General features: G+C 41.7%; 1 protein-coding gene across 6 annotated transcripts in view; it reads right to left on the bottom strand.

Annotated features, from left to right (window-relative positions):
- Positions 1 to 693: 693 nt before the first annotated feature.
- spega (striated muscle enriched protein kinase a) overlaps positions 694 to 27,525 on the bottom strand; it is a 77,811-nt gene continuing 50,979 nt past the window's right edge. For all 6 annotated transcript variants that reach the window (XM_078165954.1, XM_033616225.2, XM_078165955.1 and 3 more), the window contains 28 exons: positions 27,294 to 27,483; positions 26,811 to 27,040; positions 26,605 to 26,724; positions 24,714 to 24,818; positions 24,199 to 24,405; positions 23,137 to 23,260; positions 22,455 to 22,627; positions 21,549 to 21,661; positions 21,226 to 21,394; positions 20,714 to 20,813; positions 18,557 to 18,757; positions 17,498 to 17,555; positions 17,339 to 17,416; positions 17,062 to 17,234; positions 16,888 to 16,914; positions 16,108 to 16,260; positions 15,972 to 16,014; positions 15,791 to 15,856; positions 12,761 to 15,437; positions 10,787 to 10,954; positions 8,350 to 8,472; positions 6,203 to 6,367; positions 5,452 to 6,094; positions 4,603 to 4,842; positions 3,132 to 3,355; positions 2,902 to 2,977; positions 2,322 to 2,471; positions 694 to 2,244 (listed from right to left, as the gene is read on the bottom strand). In XM_078165954.1, coding sequence (XP_078022080.1) covers positions 2,007 to 2,244; positions 2,322 to 2,471; positions 2,902 to 2,977; positions 3,132 to 3,355; positions 4,603 to 4,842; positions 5,452 to 6,094; positions 6,203 to 6,367; positions 8,350 to 8,472; positions 10,787 to 10,954; positions 12,761 to 15,437; positions 15,791 to 15,856; positions 15,972 to 16,014; positions 16,108 to 16,260; positions 16,888 to 16,914; positions 17,062 to 17,234; positions 17,339 to 17,416; positions 17,498 to 17,555; positions 18,557 to 18,757; positions 20,714 to 20,813; positions 21,226 to 21,394; positions 21,549 to 21,661; positions 22,455 to 22,627; positions 23,137 to 23,260; positions 24,199 to 24,405; positions 24,714 to 24,818; positions 26,605 to 26,724; positions 26,811 to 27,040; positions 27,294 to 27,483 — 7,034 coding nt within the window. In that variant the 3' untranslated portion in view covers positions 694 to 2,006. The remainder of the gene's footprint in view (positions 2,245 to 2,321; positions 2,472 to 2,901; positions 2,978 to 3,131; positions 3,356 to 4,602; positions 4,843 to 5,451; positions 6,095 to 6,202; positions 6,368 to 8,349; positions 8,473 to 10,786; positions 10,955 to 12,760; positions 15,438 to 15,790; positions 15,857 to 15,971; positions 16,015 to 16,107; positions 16,261 to 16,887; positions 16,915 to 17,061; positions 17,235 to 17,338; positions 17,417 to 17,497; positions 17,556 to 18,556; positions 18,758 to 20,713; positions 20,814 to 21,225; positions 21,395 to 21,548; positions 21,662 to 22,454; positions 22,628 to 23,136; positions 23,261 to 24,198; positions 24,406 to 24,713; positions 24,819 to 26,604; positions 26,725 to 26,810; positions 27,041 to 27,293; positions 27,484 to 27,525) is intronic.

Raw genomic sequence — 27,525 nt, 5'->3', positions numbered from 1 at the left:
CCAGATTTAAAGAAATTCATTCTCGTTTTGCCTTTAATGACAGCTGAGGATCCCCTGGAAACCTCAGCAGCTTGGGGTGTGGAGGGATCGAGCCCATGGCCTCTGCGATGGGGGCACCACCCCTGCACATGGGGCACCCGCTCCAACCACTGAGCTACTGGGCGCCCCCCTTCAAGGTGTTCTTGAGATACTGTGTTGATGAGAATGACATGGATTAGGTCACAGTGATCTTGACCTTCACCATCAAAATGCAATCATTCATTCTTGAGTCTAAGTGGATGTTTGTGCCAAAATTGAAAAAATTCCCTCAAGGCATTCTTGAGACATTGCGTTCACGAGAATGAGACGGACAAGGTTACGGTGACTTTGATCTTTGATGACCAAGATGGATCAGTTCATTCTTGAGCCAAATTTGAAGAAATACCTTCAAGGCATTCTTGAAATATGCGTTCATGAGAATAAGACAGACAAGGTCACAGTGACCTTGACCTTGACCACCAAAATGTAATCAATTCATCCTTGAGACCAGTGCATTTATATGCCAAATTTGAAGTAATTCCCTCAAGAATGAGCCCATTGTTGTCAACAATGGGATGGATGAACAAATAACCCAAAAACAAAATGCCGCAAGTCAAGTTTTCAGGAGAAATTTGAAAACTCAAGCCATAAACTGCATCTGACAGAGAGAGAAGCACGTTTCTCAATTGTATCAATAGTTTATTACATACTATCTCATAAAAACATCTTCAACTTTTTCCACATATAAACACCGCAAATTGGTACATTTACAAATCTTCAACCGTCCAAATTCATACAAAAAGGAACACTGTGATAGAGCAATACACAAGACGTTCTAATATTACAAGGACTGCATGTGCTGTGTGTATGAATGTAGAAATGTTTGCGTGTATGTAAGAATCTAAATGCATCTGTGTTGCTGTAAAGTCCAAATATTGCAGTCAAATTTTTGCTTTGTTCAAATAATTCATCAATTGTGAATAAGTACCAATGGAGACACATTTACAAGATAAATATTTTGGATATTAATCCGATTTAGGCACTGACTGGGTGATCATGATTGAAGCAACCTGACCAACCGATGGGTAATACTGAGAAACCACAGCAATTTACCAGTGTATGACTTTTCCAAGTAAAATGTTATCTACATTACGGACTGCTTATTACAGTTAGAGTTCAGTTTTAACCACAGAACAAGAAGTACCAAAAATTCCTAGCTCAGCCTAAAATAGTTCATTTTTACCGTGTGAATCTTAACACCAATCACAAAGACACTCCTTATTTTTATTTAATTTTTTTTGCCTCGGTGCTAATCCGAAAAGTGAATCAAAAATGCTCGCGCGCACACACACACACACACACACATGCAAATAAATTAACATGAAAAAAGTAAACAATTTCAAGAAAAAAAAAAGAATATTTTTGGTTTTGAGTTTTAAAATGTGTAAGTAAATGCAAAAATAAATTAGCAGCTTAAATCATGGTACATTCACATGAGTTGTTTACTGCTAAGTTTAGTGACAAAAACAAGGTTGCGCAGTAGAAACGCTAATAATGTTCTAGGCTGATCGTGCAGAGTGGAGACGGATGTTTATCGAAACCAAATATTAATGTGCAATTTCAGAATTCACAGAAATTGTGCAATCAATCAAAGAAAACCAAAGAACATCCCGTGTCCTTTCAGTAGATTAACAGCTTCTGAGCAGTTATCATCTATTCAATACACACGTCACGGCGGTCTGCTTCTACTTCTGTTTGTGTTTTTCTTACTTCTCAGAATCCTATTAGTGTTGAATGTTGAAGTCTCCCAAAATAACACATGGACTCCTGTCTTTTCTTTGGATATTTATCTATATCCAGCTGTCTGCCCGTCCCCTGTGCCATAACCTGTGCCTCATTAGGCTGGCTGACATTTTTCATGCAGCAGTGGTTCACAGAGGGGTTATATGGCAGACGTAACTCCGCAAACTCATGTGTGCTGCTGCATCTCACTTCGGGCTGGGAACATGCGGTGGAGTCCCAGATGCCAGGGACTGGGGTGAGCTCTGGTAGGTGCGCAGCAGCACCTTGTGCTTGGTGGCACCCTCTGTGCGGCGGCATTGTTGTTCCACCAGGAACTCTTTGAGTTGGCCTGAGGTGAAGGTGAGAGTCTGTCTCCTCAGCTTCATTAGATAGGAGTCCTGCAGCCAGGCTTGTGTGAAGCAGTCTCGTGTGGTCAGACGGGCCCTGAGAATACATGCAGAAATACACATTTTATATTCTTTGCTACACAAGGCTTAAAATCTAAGTTTGTTGACACTCACCATGGGTAACTGCTCAACATCTTCTTGAGAAAGGCGGAGGCACTTTGGGACACATTTGGGTACAGTTTTGTCGGGTCATACCTCGCCATCAGGATTTTGGATTCAACTTTTAGAGGGTCTTTATCTTCGAAGGGCAGTCGACCACTAAGCCTGGTTGTAAACACAGAAAAAACAAGGTTCCAAAGGGAAATTAAAAGACGCAATACTCACTCAATTTGCACCATCAGTCATCAGTCCGTCTCTTCCTGTTCTATGAACCTCCTCTTTTGCCTCCCTTTTCTACTCTTGCCTGGCAACTCCATCTTTAGCATCTATCTCCCAATATACCTGGCATTCCTCCTTTGCACATGCCCAAACCATCTCAATCTCGCCTCATTTGCTTCGTCTCCAAACCGTGTCACCTGTGCTGTCCTTCTAATATTCCTCATCCTGTCCATCCTCATCACTTGTAACGAAAATATTAGCATCCTCAACTCTGCCACCTCCAGCTCGTCTACTTTCTTTCCATTACCTGAAGGTAAAGGTTACTTATGTAATGTGAACTAAAGCACAGTGAATTCCAAAGGGACGTTACACTTACATAATGAAGGCGACAACGCCAACAGTCCAAACATCCGCAGGAGGACCAACCACTTCACCTTTCACCATCTCAGGAGCTTGGATCACATTTAAGGTTGGAAATTTAGAAATATTAAATATTGGGGTTAGTGGATCTATGGAACATAAACATAACTGCTGGAGTTAGAAAAAAATGAACAATGTGTGTGCATCAAAGAAGTCAGATTAGTCAGCAAATGTTCTCGTCCTCACCCATGTACTCCAGCGTTCCTGCTCCTGAATTCTGGTGTTTGAGGCTGAGGGGGTTGAAGTTCTGAGCACTTCCAAAGTCTACAATCTTGACGGCGTTGAGGTTGGTCACCATGATGTTGTCGGGCTTGAGGTCCAGGTGGAGGACACGGCGGTTGTGGAGGTACTCGACTCCCTGGAGGATCTGGACCAGGTAACCAGCCACGTCGTCCTCGGAGTAACGGAACCTATCGAGAGGAGGAAAAAAAGAGGTGCTGAAATTGCAGTTTCCATCCACATTCATTGCTTCGTGTTTGCTGTTAATTTCAGGTCAAATTTACTTTTCAGTTTGTTCTTTCTGTCATTGAATTCCTCCAGAAGTATGATTTGTTCTTCCTCCGACCAATTTGGTTTCATGTCTTCTTATCTTCTGCCACTTTTTTTTTTTTACTATCGGGTCGACTTTGTGAGAGGATACTTAGGTGCAACAACAGGTAGCCTACGCTATCACAAGCAAACAAATGGTCTCCATGGTAACAGTGGAACTTTACTGCAAAAATCTCTTTACTGTAAAATCTCTTTCAGTAAATGCCTTAACGTCTTTCCTTGACTAAGGAAAGCTCTTAAGAGATTTTCCTCAGTTAAGGAAAAACTAAACCCTAAGTGTCATATTTCATTTTTTTAATTTAATTCAATTTTTTTTTCATATTTCCTCAAACTGGAAAAGTGTGAGCAATATATTTGTGGCAGCTTTCCCTAAATACATAAATACTTCTTTGGTCACATCTCCCAATATTTGTGATTTATTTATTACTGTAAACAAAAAAAAGAAATACATAGAAATAAAAATATATAAAAAATCTGTATGAAAATAATTGTCCTACAGCTTATAATCACCAACTTCATTCAACCATACAGTCAACATAATATATAAATATAATTAAAATTAATATTTTTGAATTTTCCTGGGGAATAATTGAACACATCATATATATTTTTTCGATCTTAATTATGTAATTATTATTTGCCTTGAATGTGTATATATTTCTTTAAAATATATATTTCCTATTGCTTCCTACATTTTGTTATTATATATTTCTTAATATACTTTATGTGTCTTTTTATGTTTATCTGCAAAAAGCATTTCACACAATTGTTCCTGTATAACCAGAGAGACAAATAAACATCTTAAATCTTGAATACACTCTGCCTTTATATGTGTACTTACACTTGAATTTAAAATTTCAGATCATTAAAAATCATAAACATCAATAGTTTCACTGAAACACTAAATTAAAGCAGCTAAAGTAAAAACATGGTTTCACTATCAACAGAAAAGTTTAATTAAAGTAGCCTTACTATAAACTAGTCATTTTTTATTCAACCCACCGAATGAACTGCATCTAAGAAGATAAAGGTCTCCTCTCTGCCCTCCTGCTATGTAAGCCTGTCTCAGTTTGTGTCTCAGTATAAGGTGACATGTCCACCCTCGTACCTGTCAATGAGGCTGTACAGCAGCTCTTTGCCCGTGCAGTACTCCGACACCAGCACCAGATAGCGCGGCGTGACATAGGCTTCGTGCAGAGCCATGACCTTTTCGTTGTGGAGGGATTTCAGGATCTCGTACTCCTTCAGGACTTCCTGCTTGTTCTCCTGGTTGTAGGAGATGATCTTGGCCATGTAGATTTTGCCTGTGGCGTTCTCGCGGCACTCTCGGATGACTCCAAAACGACCCCTGGCAAAAAAACATATGAAAGTATTACAACAAAACAACCGCAACATATCATTCTTAGTCTTTATCTTTCTGTATGATATGAACCAGGGTTTGACGCATAGAATTTTTTTAATGGTTGCTGGGAAGTGAATATTTTCAAATTGAAGTCCCGAAAAGCCAAAATTTTGTACTGACATTGACTATAAGTTAAATTCAACCATTTTAAGTGACACAAACCCATGCAAATTTCCCCAGAATAACAGTTTCAGCATGGTGGGAGCTCTGAAAGTGCGTTCAGACCATCTGGTGATAAAACAGTGTATAAAAAGCAGGAATAATTAGCTTCTTTTATGTGAATCAGCTTAGTGCAGGTTTCATTGCCAGTTTTACAGACTCGCAACATCAAATCTGTTGAGTAAAATCCTCCAGTGCACAAATTGTTCAACTCTAAAATAAAAAATAATCAGTTCAACTTGGACTAGTCGTTGCTTTCATCATATAGCAATTCAGGTCAAAACCGTAACCTAAAAACGTTACTTGAAAATAGCCTTAAACACTGGTTTAACCACAATGTATTCTATGATTTAAAGCCATTTTGTTCTTTCCCTTAAAGGTCAGTATGTGTCGCACCTGGCTTTCTCATCCAGGAAAGTGTACGGTTTCTGTGGAACCCCCTGTCGTAGAGCCGTGGAGGGCGTAGCGCGTCCTGATGGGGTGCCTCCGGTGGGGGTACTGGTCCCGTCACCAATGGGACTCAGGCTGGAGGCCTGGAGCACTTGTGGGGAAAAGGAGACAGGTGTCGGGGTGACACGTGCAGTGATGGTGGTTGGGACGTATGTGGGCACGGAAGCCAGCACTGGTTTAGTCGGGGTCGATGGTGGTGTTACAAGGATGGGTGGCGGTGATACTGGTGGGGTCTGGGTCATAGGAGACACAACATTTATTGGACTCTGGGGTTTGGGGAGGACAAAAGATGGAGGTGCTTTGACAGTGGGTGAGGAGGGAAGAGAGGAGCTTAGCCTCTGAGTGTCTTCCGTGGTTGTGCCGGGGCTGGAAGGTAGAGAGGGTGGAGGGGTAGGAGTGACCACTGGTTTAGGTGCTGTAGGTGGAGGAGCAGGGGAGGTTGTGTCTTTTGTGGAGGTGATGGTGGAGACAGTTATCCTGGGAGCGCTGTTCTGGGCTGGTCTGAGTGAAGGCACGGTCACTGAGGAGGTGACAACTGGTGGAGCTGGGGCTGTTTTTACGATTGCCACAACAGGTGAAGCTCCTCCAGCTGTGAAAACAGACATACAACCATAAATTATGACCTGAAAATATACAGTACTATTCCAGTCTGTCTGTAATTCTTTTTTAATTTACATTCTGACCGTGTATAAACTACCTGTTGAGTCGAGGCTGACAGGAGCAGAGCAGTTGCTGTATGGTCCTTGTCCTGCCTTGTTCACACAGGTGACGCGGAACCTGAAGGTGCCACCTGGTGGTAGCTCTGTGACGTTGTAGTAGCAGTCGACAACTCCAGTGGCTACAGTGACCCAGTTAGAATCACCTGCAGGACAGAGGGGAAAGAAATGAGTGTGCTTTACATGATGTTGCTGTGATCTTTATGGACAGAGCATAGAGTCATATATAAGGCAAACAAATTCTGTATATATATTTGTAAATATTTAAGTGTGCATATTGCCTCAACAGGAGACTTAAACCACTTAAATAGAACAAAAGATTTCCTCCAACTTTCAATCTTGTGCATCAGCTGACCCTAAAAGGAATTTGTGATGCTACAAGAGGCTGTGCCATCAACTTTTACACACATTTGGCAACCAGGTCTGGATCAGGTAGAAAAGATGGACGCCTCAGACATTTCATATGTTGAAGGGTTACTTTTTCAATGTAATACATTGCAGATTACTGGTGTGCCAAGCTGCAGGAGAACGACAGTGGCCGATGCAAAAATGGAAGTGGCCACATCTAGAGCCAGTGTTTGGTTCGTCTGTCCTGGGCCACTGTATACAGGGGCGTACCTCTGAATTCTGGGCCCTACGCATAAGCGATCTCTGTGGGCAGCCTGACGTTGCTCTCTTGTTCAATGTCTCTCATGGACGTTTTGAATTGTTATTTTTCCATAGTAAGACTGATTTCTCTCCATTTCCTTGCTTTCTTTCTGTCTGTCTTCCATTCTTTCTGTCTGTATGTCTTTCTTTGTTCTCCGTCTGTCTTTCTGTCTGTCTTTCATTCTTTCTGTCCATCTTTCATTCTTTCTGTCTTTCATTCTTTCTGTCTGTCTTTCTCTAATTCATTCTGTCTCTTTCTTTCATTCTTTGTCTTCCTTCCTTCCTTCCTTCCTTCCTGCCTTTCTTCCATTCTTTGTCTTCCTTTCTCTGATTTTGATTTTCTCTGATTTTTTTTTTTTTTTTGGGGGGGGGGGGGCATGGCAGTGTGGGTTGGTGCTCCAGCAGGATAAGCAGTCACTCATTCAAATCCCTGTGCACGGGTGGACTAAACCATTTTGTACCTCAAAGGGGTGAGAGGGGCCTCAGAGAGCTTCCACTATTTTTCTTAATATAAACTTTAACTGATTTATTCAGCCAACTTTTATTTAATTAAGCCACTCCTTACTGAGAAACAAAAACTTGCAAACAAAACCAAACTTCTTTTCTTAAAGCTTTTCAAAGGCCCTCCTCCCATTGGGGCCCAGGGTAATCTGACGATAAAGCCTGAGCTTCAGTTTTATTCTCTTGAGGTAGCAGATGGCTTGTTAAAGTTCACACACTGAACACCAGATGGCGGTGCTGTCAAACTGATGGAAAATCTGGACATGCACAAAGTAAATGCATATACAAACAAGTCAATGCTCAGTTTACCTGCTGAAAAATCACCTGTCACAGAATGCAGGCACGATGAAAGCTAAGTGAATTAAAATGTAAATCAGGTAGTGACGCATCACTCTGTAAGCACCTACATCAGTGTTGCCTGGCAGAGATGAAATTTGGAATGAGACACCAAGGTAGCACATGCCTGAATGAAATCTATTAGACTAAAAACTTCCATAAATATTCACAAACTCTGCTACTCCAAGTATGTGTGACTTTATTTTCATGCACCACATTATGAGATAATGATGATTCATGGTGTGTAATGACATAAAGCTGTGACAGAAGCACTGGTACAGTCACTATTCCCTCATGGGCTGACTCATTTTCTCTGTCTAAGTGATGCCTGTGGATTTCGAAACTTATTTCCCCGAGCATTTTCCACAGACGGTACAAAGCCAAACATTGTCAGAGCTTTTCAAACAGCTACCTCCTCGGAGCCTGACACCTTGAGTTTAATTTCATTCTCCCTCATGTGACTATAACACAGCACACTGACAAAAATACACAAAGGGAGTGCAGTTATAAAACCATCAAAACCTCCAACAAACCAAATAACAGTAAAGCATTTCACAGCTTACTTTATGTCTTTCGATGAGCTGATTGCTACAAAATGATGAATTAAAAAAGTAGTGAGGAGATGTCACTCGTAATCACTCACCCTCTGTTTTTCTTTCCAGGGTGTAGCTGCATGGAGACTTGGTGTCTGCTGGCTTCCAGAGCACCAGGGCTGTGTTGTTGTAAGTCTGAGGGACTTCAGGGGTCCCTGGTCGTTTCGGGACACCTTGAGCAGGGCAAGATGGAAGGGTGGAAAAGAAGGAGAGTGAAATAGAACAAATTACTGGCATGCAGACACACATTAAAGATCAGAGCAGCCTCTAGTGAAGTAGGATAGAGAGAGAATTGTGAATGGATACAGCATAAACAAAGTCTTCCTGACTGAAGGTATGCTGAGCTTTATATGGTCATTTATTTACATGAAAATATCACATTCAGCACTCCAAGTTTCAACATAACTAAGACGAAAAGACTAATGTTCACTCTCTGGAGCACAGACGACAAAACAAATCCAGCCAATGGTTTGAGTTTTGTTGCTAGACCAAACCAAACCTGACACAGAAAGTGTCCTTCCTTAATTTCAAACTGTATTTCCCATTAAGCTGTGCACCGGCATGAACAATGGAGCCATGCTTGGGGCGAGATAAGCTTTCTGAAGTATTTTTCGCCTTGCTGATAGATTATCCAAGGGGAGATAAATAGCATCAGCTGTTGAGATTAGAAGTACTCCATGTCCAAAGCCATAACAAATAAAGTTCAAATGCAATCGATTGCATCCGACGTCTGAAAAATATATTTCCCACTGAAGCCTCAAAAGCCTCATTATCATTGTTGCATTTGTGAGCAGCACTGGCAGAATCCGGGAACTGTTGTTCTCATTACACAATATCTGTGCAAAGGCATGACTGGAGTCTTGAATGTGATCCGCCGCAGACAATTTCAAATTGCAAGAAGCGTCATTTGTTCCCATTACATGATGAATAACAGAACAGCCAAAAATCCATTAAGTTAATCTACTGTAAAGTTAATCTCTTGACATCAATATTCATTTCAGCTGTATTAATATTCATACCATTCTCCCTGCAATTAAAATTAAATTATGTAAAATACATCATGGTGATAATGACGTCGCCCTGGAGATCCCTCAGGCCCAGGGGACTGGGGGGCTCTGCACCATGTGTGGAGTCCACCCCGGTCTGTCTGGGTCGGGGTGGTCTCTGTGGCGGCGCTCCCTGTGGCCGTAGGCTGTAGCGCCTCTCAGTGTGGATGGCTCCCCATAGGTAGTTCTTTCCTCACCTGGTTCCTCAGTGCCCAGCCATGTTATTGACTATATTGACTGTGTGTGTGTGTGTGTGTGTGTGTGTGTGTGTGTGTGTGTTTATATGTGGGGGTGGGAGGGGCAGGTTTTCAATATGTATGTATTATTTTTGTTTGTTTTTATTCTGTGAAGCACTTTGTGCTGCATTTTTAAAGCTATAGTGTTCTACAGGTCCGTAAATGTCCCCTTCACCCAAGCCACTACTAGAGGAGATGACACAATGCTGATTAAGCCGATCGGCTCCTCTAACATCTCGCGGTAATTTCAATATATATCATTTTTAGTATGCGTGTAGACCGGCGACATTCCCGCACTGGCGCACAGGAAATGCTTCCTCACAACAAGAAGGGAGGGGGAGGACGAGCGGAGAGTGTCACAGCAAGAGGTAGAGCGCAGGTAGAAGGTGAAAGCAACATGGCGGAGAAGCGGCCGAGACACGGTTCAGAAGTGGATCCTACCACAAAGAAAAAGCCTGGACGTTCGGCTGAAAGAATATTAACAAAGAGGGAAAGTGACCGACAGAGAAGGCAGACAAGGATTTGTATTGGCGTCGCTATTCCTCGGTGAAGAGCCCTGAAGGAAGAAATTGGGCTGAGGGCAGACACGGATGTTGCCTTGCTGCTGTTGGATAAGTAAGTGACTTGGTTTATAATTATATGAGTAGTATGTGTTGCTGTTACATGTACTGGACCTAGTACTTTATTATTTTCTTGGAAATGGTGCTATGAACGTAATGTAATGTTAGCAGCCTTGTGTTCGCCACGTTGTGTAGCATTGTGTACACGGTGTGAAGCGAGTGTTACTCTGTGTACACGGTGTGTGGCGACTGGCCAGTGTTACTCTGTGTACACGGTGTATGGCGACTGGCTAGTGGTACTCTGTGTACACGGTGTGTGGCGAGTGTTACTCTGTGTAACACTCGGCTTATTAGTGGTAATAACGCATTATCCGCTGGGAGGCGACAGAAGTTACGCACTATAGCTTTAATGTATGAAAAGTGCTATACAAATAAAGTTTGATTGATTGATTGATTGAATTACTGTATGTCCATGAAAGACAAAAGAGCAGCTGTGCCTCTGGTGAGAGAACTTGCTCCATGTTGTAATTCACAGGGTTGATGTTAATGAATAAGGTTTCTCAACTCCCATTTTCCCCATTCAATACAATAACAACATTAACTAAAAGAGGTTCTGAATAGCTATGGATGAAATATGCTACTTACAAGCGATGGACAATGTGCAGGAGGTGGTGATGGTAGCTATGGGGTTGGTAGCTACACATTCATAAACTCCAGCGTCTTTCCGGCTGGTCTTCATGATCATAAGAAGCTGCCTGCCATCTGGGTGGGACATCAGGTTGATTCTGTCATCCATCTCCAGCCGATTCCGATCTGGAACACACAAAAAAATTTGAGCAACTGAATGGCAGTTTCTGGATAATACCACAGAACATTATATAATGTTATATGGATATCAAATTAGGGTTGATAGTTTCTGTAGTCCGTTGAAGCAATTAAATCCTAAGTGTGTGCTATATTGACAGAGAGAGCTGCAAAGTTTGTTGTACTTCCTTCTTCCAGTTAAGTGATTTGACTCAACAGTGACATAGTTGGAAGGATGAAGAATTACAGGCTATTTAAGCTTAGACAGGGGCCTTACTCTAGATGTGCTCAAAATAAGAACTACCTTGTTCTGTTCCCAAACTACCTATGTTTCTGACAGCAAAAATGGCATCCAAAGATATGAGTGTTATGTTAAGGATGATAAAGAAAGTACAAAGAAATGCAGCAGAGAGAGGCTGATGTGGGGTTCACACTACATGATATCAGCCTGATTATAGCCTGACGCAGCATCATACAGTGTTGGGTCAGATTGTGAACGACAATGAGTGTCGCACGTGACAATCCATCGTTTTATCTCATGTAGTGTGTCATAGTAGACGAAAACCAACGCCACGTCTGGGATGCCTCACGACGTCCCAACAGAAAGTCTAGCGTGTCTGATTTTTTTTTTTTTTTTGTCGTTAGCAACACAGAGCGATCTGCTGTCATGGACAACTGTACCACAACAACACTCCAGCCTTTTGATATTTCCTGTAGGGACGTTACCACGACAGAGTAAAAAGTGAAAATTATGGTGTGAAACAGCAGAGGCGCTTCATCAACCCAGTGAATACTGCCATTAGCATCAAGCTAGCAAAGGATGTTATGTCTTCGTAATATAAAGTAATGAAATTCAAAAAATAGTGGCCGGGCTTTTACTCACCTTAACTGCAGAGGCTACCAGCTTCATTTGAAACATTAGAAATGGGCCTTTATTTAATATTGTCTCTGTATTTTTCTATTTTTACTTTAATCCGCTCCTTTTGCCTTATGTTAATGCATCACAATGTCATTTCAAACTCAGCACCTTCTCAATCCCTTCATTTTCAAAAAAGGCTTTTATTGTGAAACATTTGTAGGAACTTGTTGTGGAGGATTCAATGACTTGCATAGTTTTCATGCAGTACTTCAAATGTAGCTCGTGCCATCTGGTGGCACATTTTACGGTACTAGAAAACATTTTGGCTGGGACATGAACAGCCACAGTGGCTGCATGATAGTAGTGATAATAATAAAATTAGGACAAGAATAATCAAATGACATCATGCAAGTCGTGAAAAACGACCAGGGATGATTGGTTGTAGACCACCGTGTGGTCTGTCATGTCTGTCAGCCAAGTCACAGCAAGATTTTATGACTCCACAATCGCCCAGTCTAACGTAGTGACTGTCTGAATGGACAAAAATGTGGTTTTGTCTGAATCCGGAATGAGGCTGCAGCTGTGCAGTAATGTGAGCGGCTGAGTGTGGAAGTCTGTGTGTGCACTATGCATGAAAGTTTTACTCCTCACTTGGACAGACGAGTGCTGAAGACCTGTGCTTTCATGCACTGCTGCTGACTTGGACTACAGAGCTTCTGTGTTTTTATTTTATTACCTACATAAGCAGGCTACACTATGTTTTGGCTGGGCGTCAGCAGCTCATGTACGATCTTCCTGGTACATGTAGGCACTGTTGGCATGGCTCCGCAAGCAGGACTCCACTTTCCTGGTCAATATAGCACGCACTGAGGAACTGATTGCCTTAATTGACAATATTTACTATCAACACTGATTGGACACTCACATAAAGATGGTAAATTGAGTAAATAAGATACCTTTTGTCCATGTGATTTCTGGATGTGGACTTGCAGCTGGAAGGCAGCTCAGAGTGACAGGTTCCCCCTCCAGTAAGACATGGTCCTTCAGTTTGATGTGGAACACTGGGGCAAAATCTGAAGGAGAGCGGATAAACTGCTGTTTTTTTGACACACTCTCCTCTTTGTGGACGGATGAAGGCAGATCAGTTTGCGAGGGAGTTTTGTCTTTCTTGCTTCTTGTCAAACCCCACCTGTCCCACCGCGATCGCCTGTCACTCTCTGAGGCTTTTTCGGAATGGATGCTAGAAGGGGATTCAACTGATTCCTTGGATGCAGTAGCACTGGTCTGTTTTGCAAGTTGATTCTCGGGGATACCCATTCCTTTGAGTCCTCGCCCCTCGGATTGGGAATGACGATGGCGGGAAAAAATTGGTGTTCTCTTTCCCTCTTCACCCTCTTTTCTTTCTTCAGACTGACTGCGGATTTTTGAGGAAATTCCTGCCACTTTGTTCTCAAACTTATGTCGCATTGCCAGAACAGGGGAGTCAGAGACTTTCTTAAAATCCTTTTGTACCAGATCTTTCTGACTTCCCCCAGCATCTTTGTCCTTCCTCTCTTCTGACTGGGTCCTTATTTTGGCAGAGATTCCAGCCACTTTGGACTCAAACTTGCGCCTCATAGCAGAAACTGATGACTCCTCAGCTTTTCTTTGTTCTCTCTCGTCTAGCTGCCTCTGTGCATTGTTCAGCTCCTTTGTATCCAGGGATTTACTGCGACCCATAGCCCATGAAACCCTCTTGCCTACAGCTGTTTCCTGCACATCCTTTGGTTTCTCATCCTTCTTATCAATAGATGATCTCTTGGCCCGCAAGGAAAACCTCCCGATCAGGCTGAGGCCTGTTTCCTTATCGTCTTCTCTTAAATCTTGAACAGATTTGGATTTCTCCTGCAGTCCTCGAGATACAATTTCAAGTGGTGCCCCCCTTGGCCCTGGCCTGTAAACTTCTTCACCCCCCTCGCCGCCCTTCCGGTTTAGTACAGGTGATCTCTCCTCTGATTTGTTTCTGGTCAGCTTTCGGAGGCCGCGGGTCAAAGAGGACTCCCGCTTCTTAAACCTGGCTTCAAAGACCTCCTCTGAGTCGATGTCTTTGATGTCTGTTCTGAGCGCAGGCTGGCGGGGGGTGGCAGAAAGATCAGGGTTTGATGATGTGGAAACAGAACCTGGAGATCGATCAGCAGTTGCTACTTTGGCAAATACTGCTGGATGTTCAGGTGATGCGGGGATTTCGGTGGACTTTGTACCGTTTGGTTTGGCTATAGTAGCGGGATGCTTGGATTGGGCTTCATCAGATGTTTGAGACGGCACTGCAACATCTCCCTCTTTCTCTTTTTCATTGATATGTAACTCCTGATTCTCTTTCCTCTCTTCTTCATCATCATCTTCCTCTATTACAATTATTGGAGTAATTACAGAGGGTGATCTAGACTCAGATTCTACATTATCTAGCTTTTCTAACTTGGTTTTGGTCCTTTTCTCTGTTATCTCATCCATGTTTCTCTCATTCATACTTTGCATATCCTCATGTTCTTTCACATTGTTCTGTTTTTGCTGTTGGTCCAATCTTCCTGGTGTGGGGAGTATAAAGGAAGTCTTCTGCATAGGTGAGGCAGATGTAGACTCCAGTGTTGTTTGTTCTGTGAGTGCAGACATTGAGGTTGCCTCCTGGAGTTTCTTCCCTTGTATGCTACCATTGCCCACCGATGGGACCTCTAAGGGGGCTCCGAACCTGCGGTGCAGGGGCATGGGCTCAGAATCGCCCTGAGTGAAGGAGGCGCTTTTACGAAAAACTTTGGTCTTTGGATGTTCCTCTCCAGTACTCTCTGAAGACGCTGCTCTGGTGAGTGTCGATGGCCCTGCTCTGGATCTCCTCAAGTTCCGATCAAGAGAACCTGTCCGCCTCTCATCTTCCATGCCGAGTGTTTCAAACAAGGGCCCTCGCAGGCCACTCATCTTTTTGTCCACATTTCCTCCTCTGAGCAGCCTTTGTCTCATCAGTTCCAGTTTTAGGGCATAATCCTCCTGGCTTAACTTCGTCACCCCAGGGCTTGGGCTACGATTGGGTAGTTCCATAGATACAGCCTTTTTCAGGCTCTTATTACTTGCTTCTGAATCCTTGTTTGCATTTTCCTCTTCTGGGTCAATGTGGAGAAGCAGTGCTGAATCAGCAGAGCTGCCTCTCCTCATGGTGGCCCGCCTGGCTTTTGTCTGTGATTCGTCCAACTCCACACTTGATCCTTTTTTAAGAGGAGCTCGTTTTGTCTTTTCCACTGACTCCTCATCTAGGTTTTCCTCCTCATCTTTCACATTCTTATTAGCCCCATCTCTTGCACCTGCCACCTCCATGGTGTCCTTTTTCCTTGTCCCATCAGCTGAAACACTGGGATGCACAGTGATGTCTTCGTCCCCCGGGATCTCGTTAAGGGAGACCCTGGAACCAGAAAAGACCATGGACAGTGGCATAGGAATGAAGGGAAGCTCATCCACATCTGTGTCTGAGTCAGAGGAAGAGGAGGGAGGTGGGGAACCTTCTTTTAAATGCCGGGCCACAGCAATGGAGACATGGTTGGATGAGTCATTCAAAAGCTCTGGGATTGACCGCATCACCATCTTGGATTTGTAGCTGATAAGGGAACGCTGAAGAGAATGACAATAGAGGACAACGTGAGAAAGTTTATAATGAATTTCCCTATTTCATATGCTCCAGTCTGAGTCAATAATACACCTTTCAGACTGAAACAGATAATGTTGGTTGTTTTTGTTGACATAGACTAAAAAAACTATGGCATCCAAAGACAGAAAGCATTATATCCTGCTGCCTTTGGAGGTTTAATCAAAGCCTTAATTAAGTCCTAGACCAATCTTCCATTGGAAAATCTGATTATTTAACTTAGTTTGGGATGTAGGAGTATTCCAGACAATGTCAGAGAAATCTTGAAATCATTCTTTCATTTCCACATATAAAATGAATGTCATCCACAGTGGCTTACCTGCCATCGCCTTCTGGACAAAACTTGCTTTAGCATAGCTGTGCTGATGCTTTTGTTCGTTGGTGACTGCAAGACAAAAATAGCAGAGTCACCATTAACCTTAGTGGAGACATAAAAACAAATCCTGTGACACATTAAATGCTTTGAGGCTGGGTGATGTATTTTCTGAATGATAACTCACCTTGAACCAAGGATGACGAAGGCACTCAACGGCACTGGGCCTCCTAGGAAAGGAATTGAAATGATAATCTGTTAATGTTTTACATACTTATATACAGATTTATGGTAAAAAATACAAGAGTTATCAAGATGCTTACAGTCTGTCCACCACCAAAAGCTTGATGACAAATCCCTTCGCTTCTTTGCAGAGGTCAGCAAACATGCTCTCCTCAAACGCCACATTGTAGTTACGAATGTTTAAGGCTGTGGCTCTGTCATTCTCACCAGCAAAAGGAGACACACCAGTCAGGCTAAATGAAAAGAAAACAAACAAACAAACAAACATAATTACAAAAAAGCAATTATTTTGATAAAGATTTATTCAAAGAAAAAAGCAAAAAAAAAAATGTAACAAGTACACATATCTAATAAAATAAAAAACATCATTATTAATGAAAGAAAACATGTAATTACTGTGATTAGAAATTACTGAAACTATAAAAAGTAAACAAGTAACAAACAGCAAATCAATACCTAAAAATAAATATTAAGAAAAAAAAAAACAGGCTAAAACACAATAAATAAAATATAAAACACCAGTCAGACTACAGTAAAAAAAACTGTTACAAATCTATATATAAAAAATTAAACATAAAAAACAGTCAGGCTAAAATAAAAAAACATTATCAACAAAACAAAACATGCAAAGAATGAGAACTGCAAACTATGAAAAGTAAAATATTATAAGAAATAGTAACAAATCTATGTATTACAAAATGAATAAAATATAATAAAAGAAAAAAGCAACAGTCAGGCTGAAATAAAAAAATAATAATCATTATCAACAAAACATGCAATTATTTTGATTAAGTTTTACTGACACTATAAAAGTAAAGAGAAAAAAACAAAACAAATAGTAACAAACTGCTGAAACATACCAGAGGTACGTGATGACACCAGCAGGCCTGTGGAAGAGCAGGACAGATGAGTGACAAGTAGAGTTTCAGGAGCAACATAAATGCACACAAAAGACAGATTTTTTTTGTTGCAGATAACGAGGCAGTGTCTGCACTGTGTAGTCACTTCTCCATGCTGGAGAACAGGTGGCTCACCATATGTCTGTTGCCGTGGAGACAGGAGTTTGGTTAACAATCTCTGGTGCAACATATTCTGGCGTGCCGTATTTGCAGTATTGCTCCTCAGAGGTGTCCAGTTTTATGGCATTACCAAAGTCACAAATGCGGATCTGGTCACTCCCAGAACTTGCCATTAAGATGTTTTCTGGCTAAAGAGGGGTTGTACCAGAAAACAACAGTGTCAGGTACTTAAAAAAGAATATGACAATCTTGATGAAATAATTGCAGCACCACAGGTGGGATGGGCAGATACCTTTATGTCAAGGTGGGCAATGTTTTTTTGATGAAGATATCGAAGACCTTCTAACACCTGCTGAACAATACTGCGGATCTGTGGAGAAAAATAAGGGAATGAACTTAACAGTCATGTTACATAATGATAGCGCAGTGCAGTCAGCAAAAGCACACAAACCTCCAGTTCCTTGACTGTTGTTTTTTTGGCCATTCTTTCCAGCATCTCCTCGTGACATCTTCACACAACAGTTGAGGAAAAATAAAAAATAAAAAGCTGTGACTTGACTGCACAGTCCAAGTGGTAGGTGCATGAGGAATGAATTATAAATGAGCAAAAACTCCCACACATCCTATCTCCTGCTAATTCCACTCATCGGCGATGAGTCAGAGAGAGAAAAGGCTGTGCTGCGCTTCATTCATGCCTCCAGGGGACTGCAGAAGACATTAGGATTAATGCTTTGGATCTTTAGTGTCCTTGAGATGCGTTTAAGAGCACTTTTGTTCGGCAATGAAGCTGATAAAATTTGAAACAGACTGCAGGAAAGGTAGTGCCTTTTTGACTTAAAGGAGACCGCTTATGCTTTTTCTTATTTTCTGTCATATATATATATATATATATATATATAATGTTACAATGTTGGGTGTTTATATTAAATGTGGCCAAAGTTTAAAATACTGTGGTAAATGTGTGTAAAAATAATCCCTGTGAGCAAAATCTCAGCCTTCAGTCAGTTCTGAATACTTTTCTACTTTGGAGACAAGCGGATGTCAGCCTGAGACAGGTTTCTTTATATGGTCATCTGTTTTAGGAACGCTACTGCAAGTGTTTATGTTACATACACTGCTACATGTAGCTACACGCTAACATTAGGGAAACAATCAGGGTAATCTTGGTTGCCAATGTTGTTAATATCTCTCTCACTTCAGATCATATTCCCGCTGAAACATGTCTGGTTGTGTTCAGAAGTTTTTTTCAGTGATTATTTACAGGAGAAAGTAATGTCAAATACGGTCATTGCCCAGCTGCAAGTACACTGCTACATGTAGCTACCTACAATACAAGTATGAACCTGAAAATTAGCACAATAGGTCCCCTTTAACTATGAACATGTTTTCCCTCATTGAAAATTTGTATTGTGTTCATTCTGTTGTTAACAGTCAGGTCACTAATAGGAACTACATAATAAAAGTGACATGTTAAAGCACAACATTTCTTTAAATGACTCTGAAAGGATACAACTCTGTGATGAGCACCACTATGCTCTTCTTCTCAAAGGCATCGTGGAAATAGAGAATCCTCTCGTTGTCCAGCTCAGACAACAGGTCCATCTCTCTAAGGGCCAGGGCTTTCCTCTTTCCTCCCGCAGAAATGAACTTAGCAGCTAACTCGGCCTTTCCCTTTTTCTGAATCACCCTCTTCACATAGGAGAATGCACCCCTGCATCAAACAGTGGAGAATTTTTGGGTTTAATACATGAAACAAAGGAATACTTCACACATCTGTTTTCAAACAGGTGCGTAGGAGAGGGACGAGAAGAATAAACCCTGTAGAAAAGACTCCCACACACTGACTAACTTGCAAAAATAATGATTTAATGTTGCAACATTTCGATAACTAGACCCTCATAAGGCAATGTGATGAAGGTTAATACATACCAAATGAGTAGTGTGTTGTTTGTTAGTTCTTCTACCATCTACTTCTACTACTATGTCGAGTTTTAGAAAAGACAAAAATAATTTGATAATCGGCGCCCTAGATGTGAGGCCTGACTACACTTCAGCTCTGGAGGAGCTTACTGGACCCATTAAAACCACAGACGATTTGCTGGCTGTATGTGGCTCTAGCAGAATATTATAATGACGATATCACAGGAGCCTTTGTGAAGAGGAATGAATCGGTACATTCGTGAAGTCCGAGTCATTACCCTGGCAAATCAACTCCAATTGGCCATTATCAGAAAACAGGTCAACCTCAGGCACGAGAATCCTGCGAGACAGGTTTCTGGGGTTTTCCGAGATGCATTCACAAGTTGTTTTATTTGTTGTAAATCTTTATTTAATCTCTGATTGTCACCAGAGTATATGACTGAGCTTCTCACACTGTACCACCCAAACATGTCCCTCAGGTCTGCTAGTCTGGGTCTTCTAACTGTTCCAGAGTCCAGGTTAAAGACAAAGGGTGATCTTTGGAACAGCCTCCCACTGAGCATCAGATCAGCTGACTCTGTTCACGTCTTTAAATCTCATCTGAATACTTTCACAGACTGGCCTTTCCTGACAGCTGACAGACTTATTGTGTGTATGGGAGTGTATGTATTTGCAGTCATGTGTATATGCATGCATGCTCACAGCCGTATGTGTATGCTTATGTTTTTTTAGTATTTGTTTTGTATTTTCTTCACCTCGGAAAGCACTTTGTACTTTTCCCTCGAAAAGTGCTCTACAAATAAACTATTATCTTTATTATTATTTTTTACAAGACTACACTGAAAGAACCAAGCAGGCCTCACTGCATGATCCAAATCTTGGTCAGAACATGCCACTTCCAATGTGCAGGCTATTAGTGAATGAGATTTTGAAAACAGTAACAGCGAATAGGGAAGGGGGGGGGGGGATTCTGACCTAAATCACCAGCCAGTGGCAGGTTTATAGCTAAACTGCTGCTCTATAAAAAGTCTTTAAAAATTGATACCAAAGAAACACTGTAAGGTTGGCTTGCCTCTATTTTTTCATGATGATAGCAGCTGAAGCGGGCACAGATCACAATATAACCATTAGAGCATAGAGGTTCATTCTTGACCTTTGTGAACAGTATGTCTGGAAAAACAGCATCCACTCAAATGTCAAGTCTTTAGCTTTTCAAAGCTTTCAGATGCAATAAAGAGCTCTAAAAATATTTCAGTAATAGGAACAGAGAATTCTCAAATTGATCTTGTGGAATCAAAAGAATACTCTCTTAGAAAGAAATTCTTATTTGCATTACTACAGGAGAACAGAGAGACAAAAGGGGACGCTATTGTATAATTAACTTTTGGCTTTTCTGTGGTGTTTGGGAGAAGAAATCAGAATTCCATTTGCTGCTCTGTTAAATAACCAAAACAAATCATCTGTTGTCCTGTCTGCCTGTCCTGACGTTCATATTGTTCTACAATTCTCAGTAAATGCCCGTCTCCACCGAGCCTGACCAAAACAAATCATCTGTCAGCTTATGTATTCACTCCGCTCAGGCTGGTGACTCATCTCTCGCTCCTGTCTACCATTGTTCAGCAGGTGCGACTCCCCGCCTTCCCACAGCCCAACCCTCGGTGCTCAAACAGCCATTAACGCTATGTACTCGTGTGTGAAGGGATGTGAGACGGCCTGAGTGAGCGTGCGGCCAGTCACACACACTCACCTCCCTATCTCTTTGTGGATATCATAGTAATCCATCAAACACCTCATTTTCCTCAGAATGGTCCCTTCATCCTCCATTGGCTCTGCTGCTTCTTTTCGCTCTGCAGGGAGCACCAACATAGGCATTTTTTAACAGCATGTGTACGTGCGTTTGGCTGTACATGTGAGCCAGCATAGTGACAGATGGTTTCATATTGTAGTCTCGAAACACCTGGTGGTCCCGCCCATATGGTGTAGATTCAGAAGTGCAATTTTCAACAACAACTAGCGTATATTGGTAATGCATCAGCAAATGGCTATAATCTAAATTAAATGGTGAAGATCAGCAGCAAATGGAGGAAAAAGCCTGTTGGTAAACCATTACATTTCCCACTATACCACCATTTAAATGATTCTCAATACAAAACAGATTGAGAATTTAATGTAAAAAGATGAGTCTCACAGAATTATAATCCTTTTTACTGGAATGAATCTGTACAGGTGGTATTGTTGATGTTCTGTTGGGCTGCAGACCTGTGTGAACTGTCAGTTCAGCTTTGCAGGAGTTGGAGACGGCCAGGTTCTTCGCAGTGCAAGTGTACACTCCAGAGTGTTCTGGGCGGGCGTTGAGGACAACAAGGGAATACTCTGGGTCATCGTACACAAATGTGAAGTGGCTGCTCTCAGATAGAAGCACGTCATCCTGCAACAGACCAATCAACTGTTAATGTGGTTTTAAATTAGACTCATAATTCAGTTAATTTCAGTGTCACATGCTCTCTGGCTTTTTGACTCCAGAAAATAATACAAAGGGAACACTTTCTATCTGACATCAAATTGTCCTTGAACAATTGTACCTTGAACCACAGAATATCAGGGTCTGGTTTCCCTTCAACAACAACAGCCAGACGGGACGTCTCCCCAATGTGCACATCCACATCCTCCATGATGGTTTCAAACTTTGGAGGCACTACAAAAGAAAAATAAGTAAAAAAAAGAGAAAGAAAAAGGTATGAAAATCCCTCTTAAACATTAAACATCAGAGGTGATCACACATTTAAATGTACAATATGTAATTTTCTGCTGCTAAGGGTCTCTCAATCCAAATAGTAACAATAGATGAAGCAATGCTGTCACTGCCAACACATTCTCACTCCGATCTTGTCACATATTGACATTTGGTCATGGACTTTCTGCGTCCTGATACAACGTGAAAGGTACCCTGTGGATGCAATGGAAAGAGCGCATTGAAGCCTTATGTCCCATAGGGGATGAAGAGGAGTAAGAAAGTATACAACGAAGTCCCTGACTGGCTGCTTACGTTGTCAACTATCGCACAGATCCCTAATTTGTCCCAATTGGATTTTAATTTACGGAAAGTGTTGGGGCGGTAGCAAGTCCAGACTGATACAGAGGACTTTGGGGAGTAATCACTTGTCCCTATGCAGTTTAAAGTAACTTCCTACCTATGCTGTAAATATTCCCAAATATTCCCATTTTGATTTTATATTCTAAATCCCTTAATCCCAACAACAAAGAGGCACAAGAAAGGAGAGTCTTCATTTTAAAACACTGAAGTCATTTTTAGAGAAGCTATTCTAAATTCACGATCCTTAACTTCAAATATAGCTGCCGCCCAATTTAAATTACACACAGCTTCCCCTTGTTGGCACTGACCGCTGCCAGGAGTAAGTAGTAAGTTCTTTGGATTCAAGCAGAAATGCTAAATTTATCATGTTCTTTTCTGTCTCAACTAATCTGACCTGCCATTGCCAGCTGAAGCGTGCAGAGGTCGCTGCCAAACTGGTTGCTGGCCGTGACCACCAGCTGACCGACGTCTGTGCTCTTGACTCGCAGGAGCTTCAGGGTGTGTTGATCGTCGTCTGGCATGCTCAGCTCATACATCCCCAGTCTGTTGGCCAACACCACTCCCCTCCTGGGGAAGACAGAGGAAATATATCATAGTTAAAGTTCGATACCAGCAAAAGTCGACATGTGTATGCAGGGATCTTCTTTAGCAGCAGGTAGCAGAGGCCATGCAGATGGAGGACAAAGAAATTGCAGAGCCCCGCAGAGAACATGTACCTGAACGTCTCGTGCTAAATTAAATCAATGTGAACCACTGCACAGCGGTGCTTCTCAGACCTGTTCCTCTGGATATACACTCCTTCTATTTTAATTTTAATCTGAGGAGGTTAGGATAATCCTGTTCACGTTCTCTCACAATTTATAAAAGAAGTCCCTGATGAGAAAAGAATTGGGATGAAGAACAGCATGTGCTTTGGCTCCTAAGAGACATCTTCAGTCTATGTTTGAAACAAGCTTCCAGCACATGTCAAAATTTTTTCCTTGCATCCCTATTTTTGTAGCCAAAAATCCGCTCTGCACACTGCCCTTCACATACAAAGCTGTACTGTGCCACTAGAGACAGAGAGAGGAACTAACCTTTTCCAGTTGACAACTGCATGCACGTGGTTCAGTGTGATGGTGATGCTCGCAGGTTGATTCTCAACCACATAGACAATGTCAGGTTTGTCCAAAATGACTGGTGCTTTCCTCAAATAGGGTCCTACAGGGGGTAAAAGATTTTTAAAGATATCATCATATCAACTACATATTATCTCTTTAAAAAAGACATTTTTTGGACCAGTGGTGGCAAGTTAAAGAGAAACTTTAGTATTTTCCAATGAGCAAGAACCAGCTGCAATGTAATCACTGCAGGCAAATGAGCACTATCAATTTACGTCCACTAAAAGTGTTTGTTTTTGCCATTGACAGGCTCAGATTGTTCGTTTAAGTGCCTGAAAACATTATAGAAAGGATCCCTACAGAGATAGACCTTTTTGTTGAAGAGTAAGATCCTTTTTGTTTTACCAGAAACAGCTCTGAAATCGCCATTGCCAAACATACCAGACTCCATTTAAATAAACAGTAGTTTTAGGGTGTATGGTGCCAGCCTATTTTTTTACACCTAACTGGGTGAATTAAGGGTTTATTTCAACCAAACTAGCGTTGGTTATTATTTGAACAGTAGAAAGACGAACTAAGACAGCTTTTTTGAGTTTTATTTTGTTTCTGTCAATTTTGAATGAAGTGTGTTTTATGAGGCTTAAATTCGTGTTTAATTAAATGGAGATTGGTGGGTTTTAGCGATAACTATTTCAGGACTGTTTCTGGCTGAACAAAAAGGGTCTTGCTTTTCAATAAAAAGGTCAATCTCTGTAGGGATCTTTCGATTATATTGTCAGACACTTAAAATAATAATCTGAGTCTTTCAGTGGCAAAAACGAGCATTCCAATTGGGCATAAATTGGCAATGCTTAATTGCCCACAGGGATTACATTGCAGCCTGTTTCCTGCCTGCTGGCTGCAGCCATCTCTCTCAGTACTAGACCAATTTCAAAAATAGTTGTTCCATTAGTCACTTGGACACAAAAACATGAGAAAATAGGGTCCAGGTTGAAAAATATCAAAGTTGCCCTTTAAAGCCTTTCTCATCTTTGTTACCTCTGTCCAGCAGCTGGACCAGGTCAGTAGATGGTGATGGTTTGCTTAACGTCTTCCCAGTGGACGTCAGGATTCTGAAAGCATAACGGACTCCCTTGGACAGAGAGGTGACAGTGTAGTTGGTCTCCCTCAGGTTAGACGCCACCACAGACCACTGGATAGAGCCCAGAGGCTGCTGCTGGACCACGTAAAGCAAGGAGCCGGCATCTGCACACATGTATAGCGTTTAGTTACTTAATCTGAACGATAACAAAACACACAGTGAGGTGCTTAAGATGCAGAGAGAAAAGGATTTTGTTTCCCTCTCAAATCTTTGCTGATGGCACATGAAATCCAAAGGGGCTTAAAAACATCTCGGAATGAAAAGAAAGCAAACAAACATCCAGGACATGCCTGCTATAAATAGTTTCCCCTGCTAGTGTTTTATGTAAATTTAATTTCAACATTTCTTTGTTGGAGCCTTTCTCAAGATTGCAAAAAAGCTAATTGGTATTATAGAAACCTAATGAACCCACCAAATGAAGGGTCCATCCTCTTTGGCCTCTTCCAGCTGAGGCTTATAGTTTTGCCTGTGATGGCTTCTATCACTGGAGGACCATCAGGGGGGTCAGGAACAATATCTGCATTCAAATAAGTACACAAATAAACACATATCATATGGGGAACACCGTATTCTCTCAACTATAGCATCAAACATTAAAGGAATACTTCACCCCTCAAATCATTATCATTTGTATATCAGTAACTCACCCTGTGTTACACTGAATTTGTGAAGAAAAGTTTGTTTTTTTTGCATGCCTCTGCGGTAAGCGAAGAATCCAAAAACTGAGAAAAATCTGAATGAATTCAAGTCATAGGGGTCCGCGTTTAACAACAGCAAAACTGTATCGAAACTCTCTGTCCTCTCTGACGGGGAGCTGAACTAAAAGTGAATCTTTCCAATCCTCTCTTCAAAGCCAGACTCCATTGACAAAAACAGTAATTTTACCTAGCTGAACACAGCAGTTGCTGGTCTACCGCTGCCTCCATCTGTCTGTTTGTTTGTGTTACTGTGTGACTTTTGTGTTTTAAAAGGTTAGTTTGGAATCATCGAAGTCACACAATCTTACGATATAATGATGAAAACTCTGTCTGTGGGTGTGTGTGTGTGTCTGTTCCATGTTTTTCTCCTCACTGACTTGGTCAATCCATGTGAAATTTGGCACAGTGGTAGAGAGTCATGAGAGGATGTGAATGAAGCAATATTACATCAATTGGCCAAAGGGGGGCGCTATAGCAACTGATTGAAATTGCAAACTTTGAATGGGCATATCTCATGCCCTGTATGTCGTAGAGACATGAAACTTTGCATAGAGATGCCTCTCCTCATGAGGAACAAATTTGTCTCAAGAACCCATAACTTCCGGTTATATGGATTTTCTGCCATTTTGAATTTTTTGAAAAATACTTAAAATTGATCTCTTCCTAGGAAGTTTGACCGATATGCATGAAACGCTGTGAACATAATCTAGGAACCAATATCTAAAGTTCCCTCTTGGCAAAAGTTGGAAAACTTAATAAAACTGGGCTTCTATAAGGCAATGAATATTGCGGAGGGCATGGCTCATCACATAAAGGTGTATAGCATCTCAAAGGTTTCACCGATCACCACGCAACTTTGTAGGCATATGACCACACATAATCTGAGGGGACCCCTCCATTATTGACCCGATCAAACAAAATGGGGGCGCTAGAGAGCTAATTTCTTATCTAGGCCAAACCGCCATATTGATTTTTACTAAACCTGGTAGATATGTAGAACAGGACGCCTCAAGGTGATTGGAGAAATTTAACTCTAATTGGCAACTGGGTGGCGCTATAACAACAGAAAAATGCTTAAAAATGGCTAAAATGCGACCGATCGCTGTGGCTCCCCCTGTGGCTCCCCCTGTGGCCGAATGTTGTTTTTTTCTAATTTTTGGTATGACTAAGTCATGGTATGGTATGCTGTACTCAATGGGTATGGACTAGTAACACAAACACACAAACTAATCGACACAGAAACAGACCAGCAGCTCCCGCATTCAGCGAGATAAAATCACAGTTTTTGCCAGTGGAGTCTGGTATAGAAGAGAGCATTGATAATTTTCACTTTAGTTCAGTTCCCCATCAGGAAGGGCTGTCTGGGAAGTACTGATCATACGACTGAATAAATGGGACTTGGATTACACTGCACTGAGTTATGAAAGAGTTTGTAAATAGATGTTTTGATATACTTTTGCTTCTGAATTTCCTCAGTTTGTGGATTCTTTGTTCACCATAGAGGCATGCTAAAAGAACATTCTCTTTACGACTTCCACGTAACACGAGTTAACTAATATATGGTCATTACGGGGGTGGAGCATTCCTTTAAGCCTCAATCCGTACCTGTGACATATAGATGTGCATAGCAGGCGGCTTTGCCCAGTCTATTGGAGATGACGGCCTTGTAGACACCTCCATGAGAATGACAAGCACTCCGAATGACCATATTGTGGACATCCCTGTCTGAAGAACAGACAAAAAAGTTTCTCATTTACCATCATTTCGACAAAAGTAGCTTAGCTTTGTTTGTTATTTGGTTCTTTGCTTACACTGAGTCATTTTGCGCTCTTCACTGCTCTCAATACGCTTGCCATTGTGGTACCAGGCGATGGTTGGGTAGGGCAGGCCCGCCACCTTGCATTTCAACAGCGCCTCTTTGCCTTCAATCACTTCCACATCCGCCAGAGGTTTGACAAAATCTGGCATGGTCCTCTTCTCCACCTCACTCTCCAGCACCTCAGGCTCCTCAGGGATGGATGGCATCTTCTCCATCTTAGCCCTGGAGGAAAGACGGAGGGATTGATTTATAGAATTCGAGGACGTACACTGAAAGATTGACGGGTTTATTTAACTTCTGTCATTTGCCTTCACTCTTTTAGAAAGATTTCCTTCCTCCTGAAGCATTTGTCTTTGCCCTTGAAAACAAAACCTGACTTTTATACTGACAGCTTGGTTTTATTTTCCCTCTTCAAAGCCTTTGAAATGACACAATGTCTCGTAGAGATATTTTCCATATGAATTATTTCTCTCACATGTGAGAAGAGATGGCAGCCCGAGGTTCTTGCATGTACAGCTCAGCTGTGCATTCAGACTTTCCATAAATGTTTTGAGCAACTGCTGTGTAGAAGCCTTCTGTGTCGCCGCTGACGTGGGTGATGACAAGTGAGTGACGACCCCCCTCTTGAAGGATGCGAACATTATCACTCTCCTCCACTCTTGTCTCTGAAAGAACATCAGTGTGGGAAAAAAAAAATCAGACAAGGC

Source organism: Epinephelus lanceolatus, chromosome 24 (assembly GCF_041903045.1).
Source record: "Epinephelus lanceolatus isolate andai-2023 chromosome 24, ASM4190304v1, whole genome shotgun sequence".
NCBI lineage: Eukaryota > Metazoa > Chordata > Actinopteri > Perciformes > Serranidae > Epinephelus > Epinephelus lanceolatus.
The sequence above is the reverse complement of the archived record's forward strand: the minus strand, read 5'-3'. Positions and strand labels throughout refer to the sequence as shown.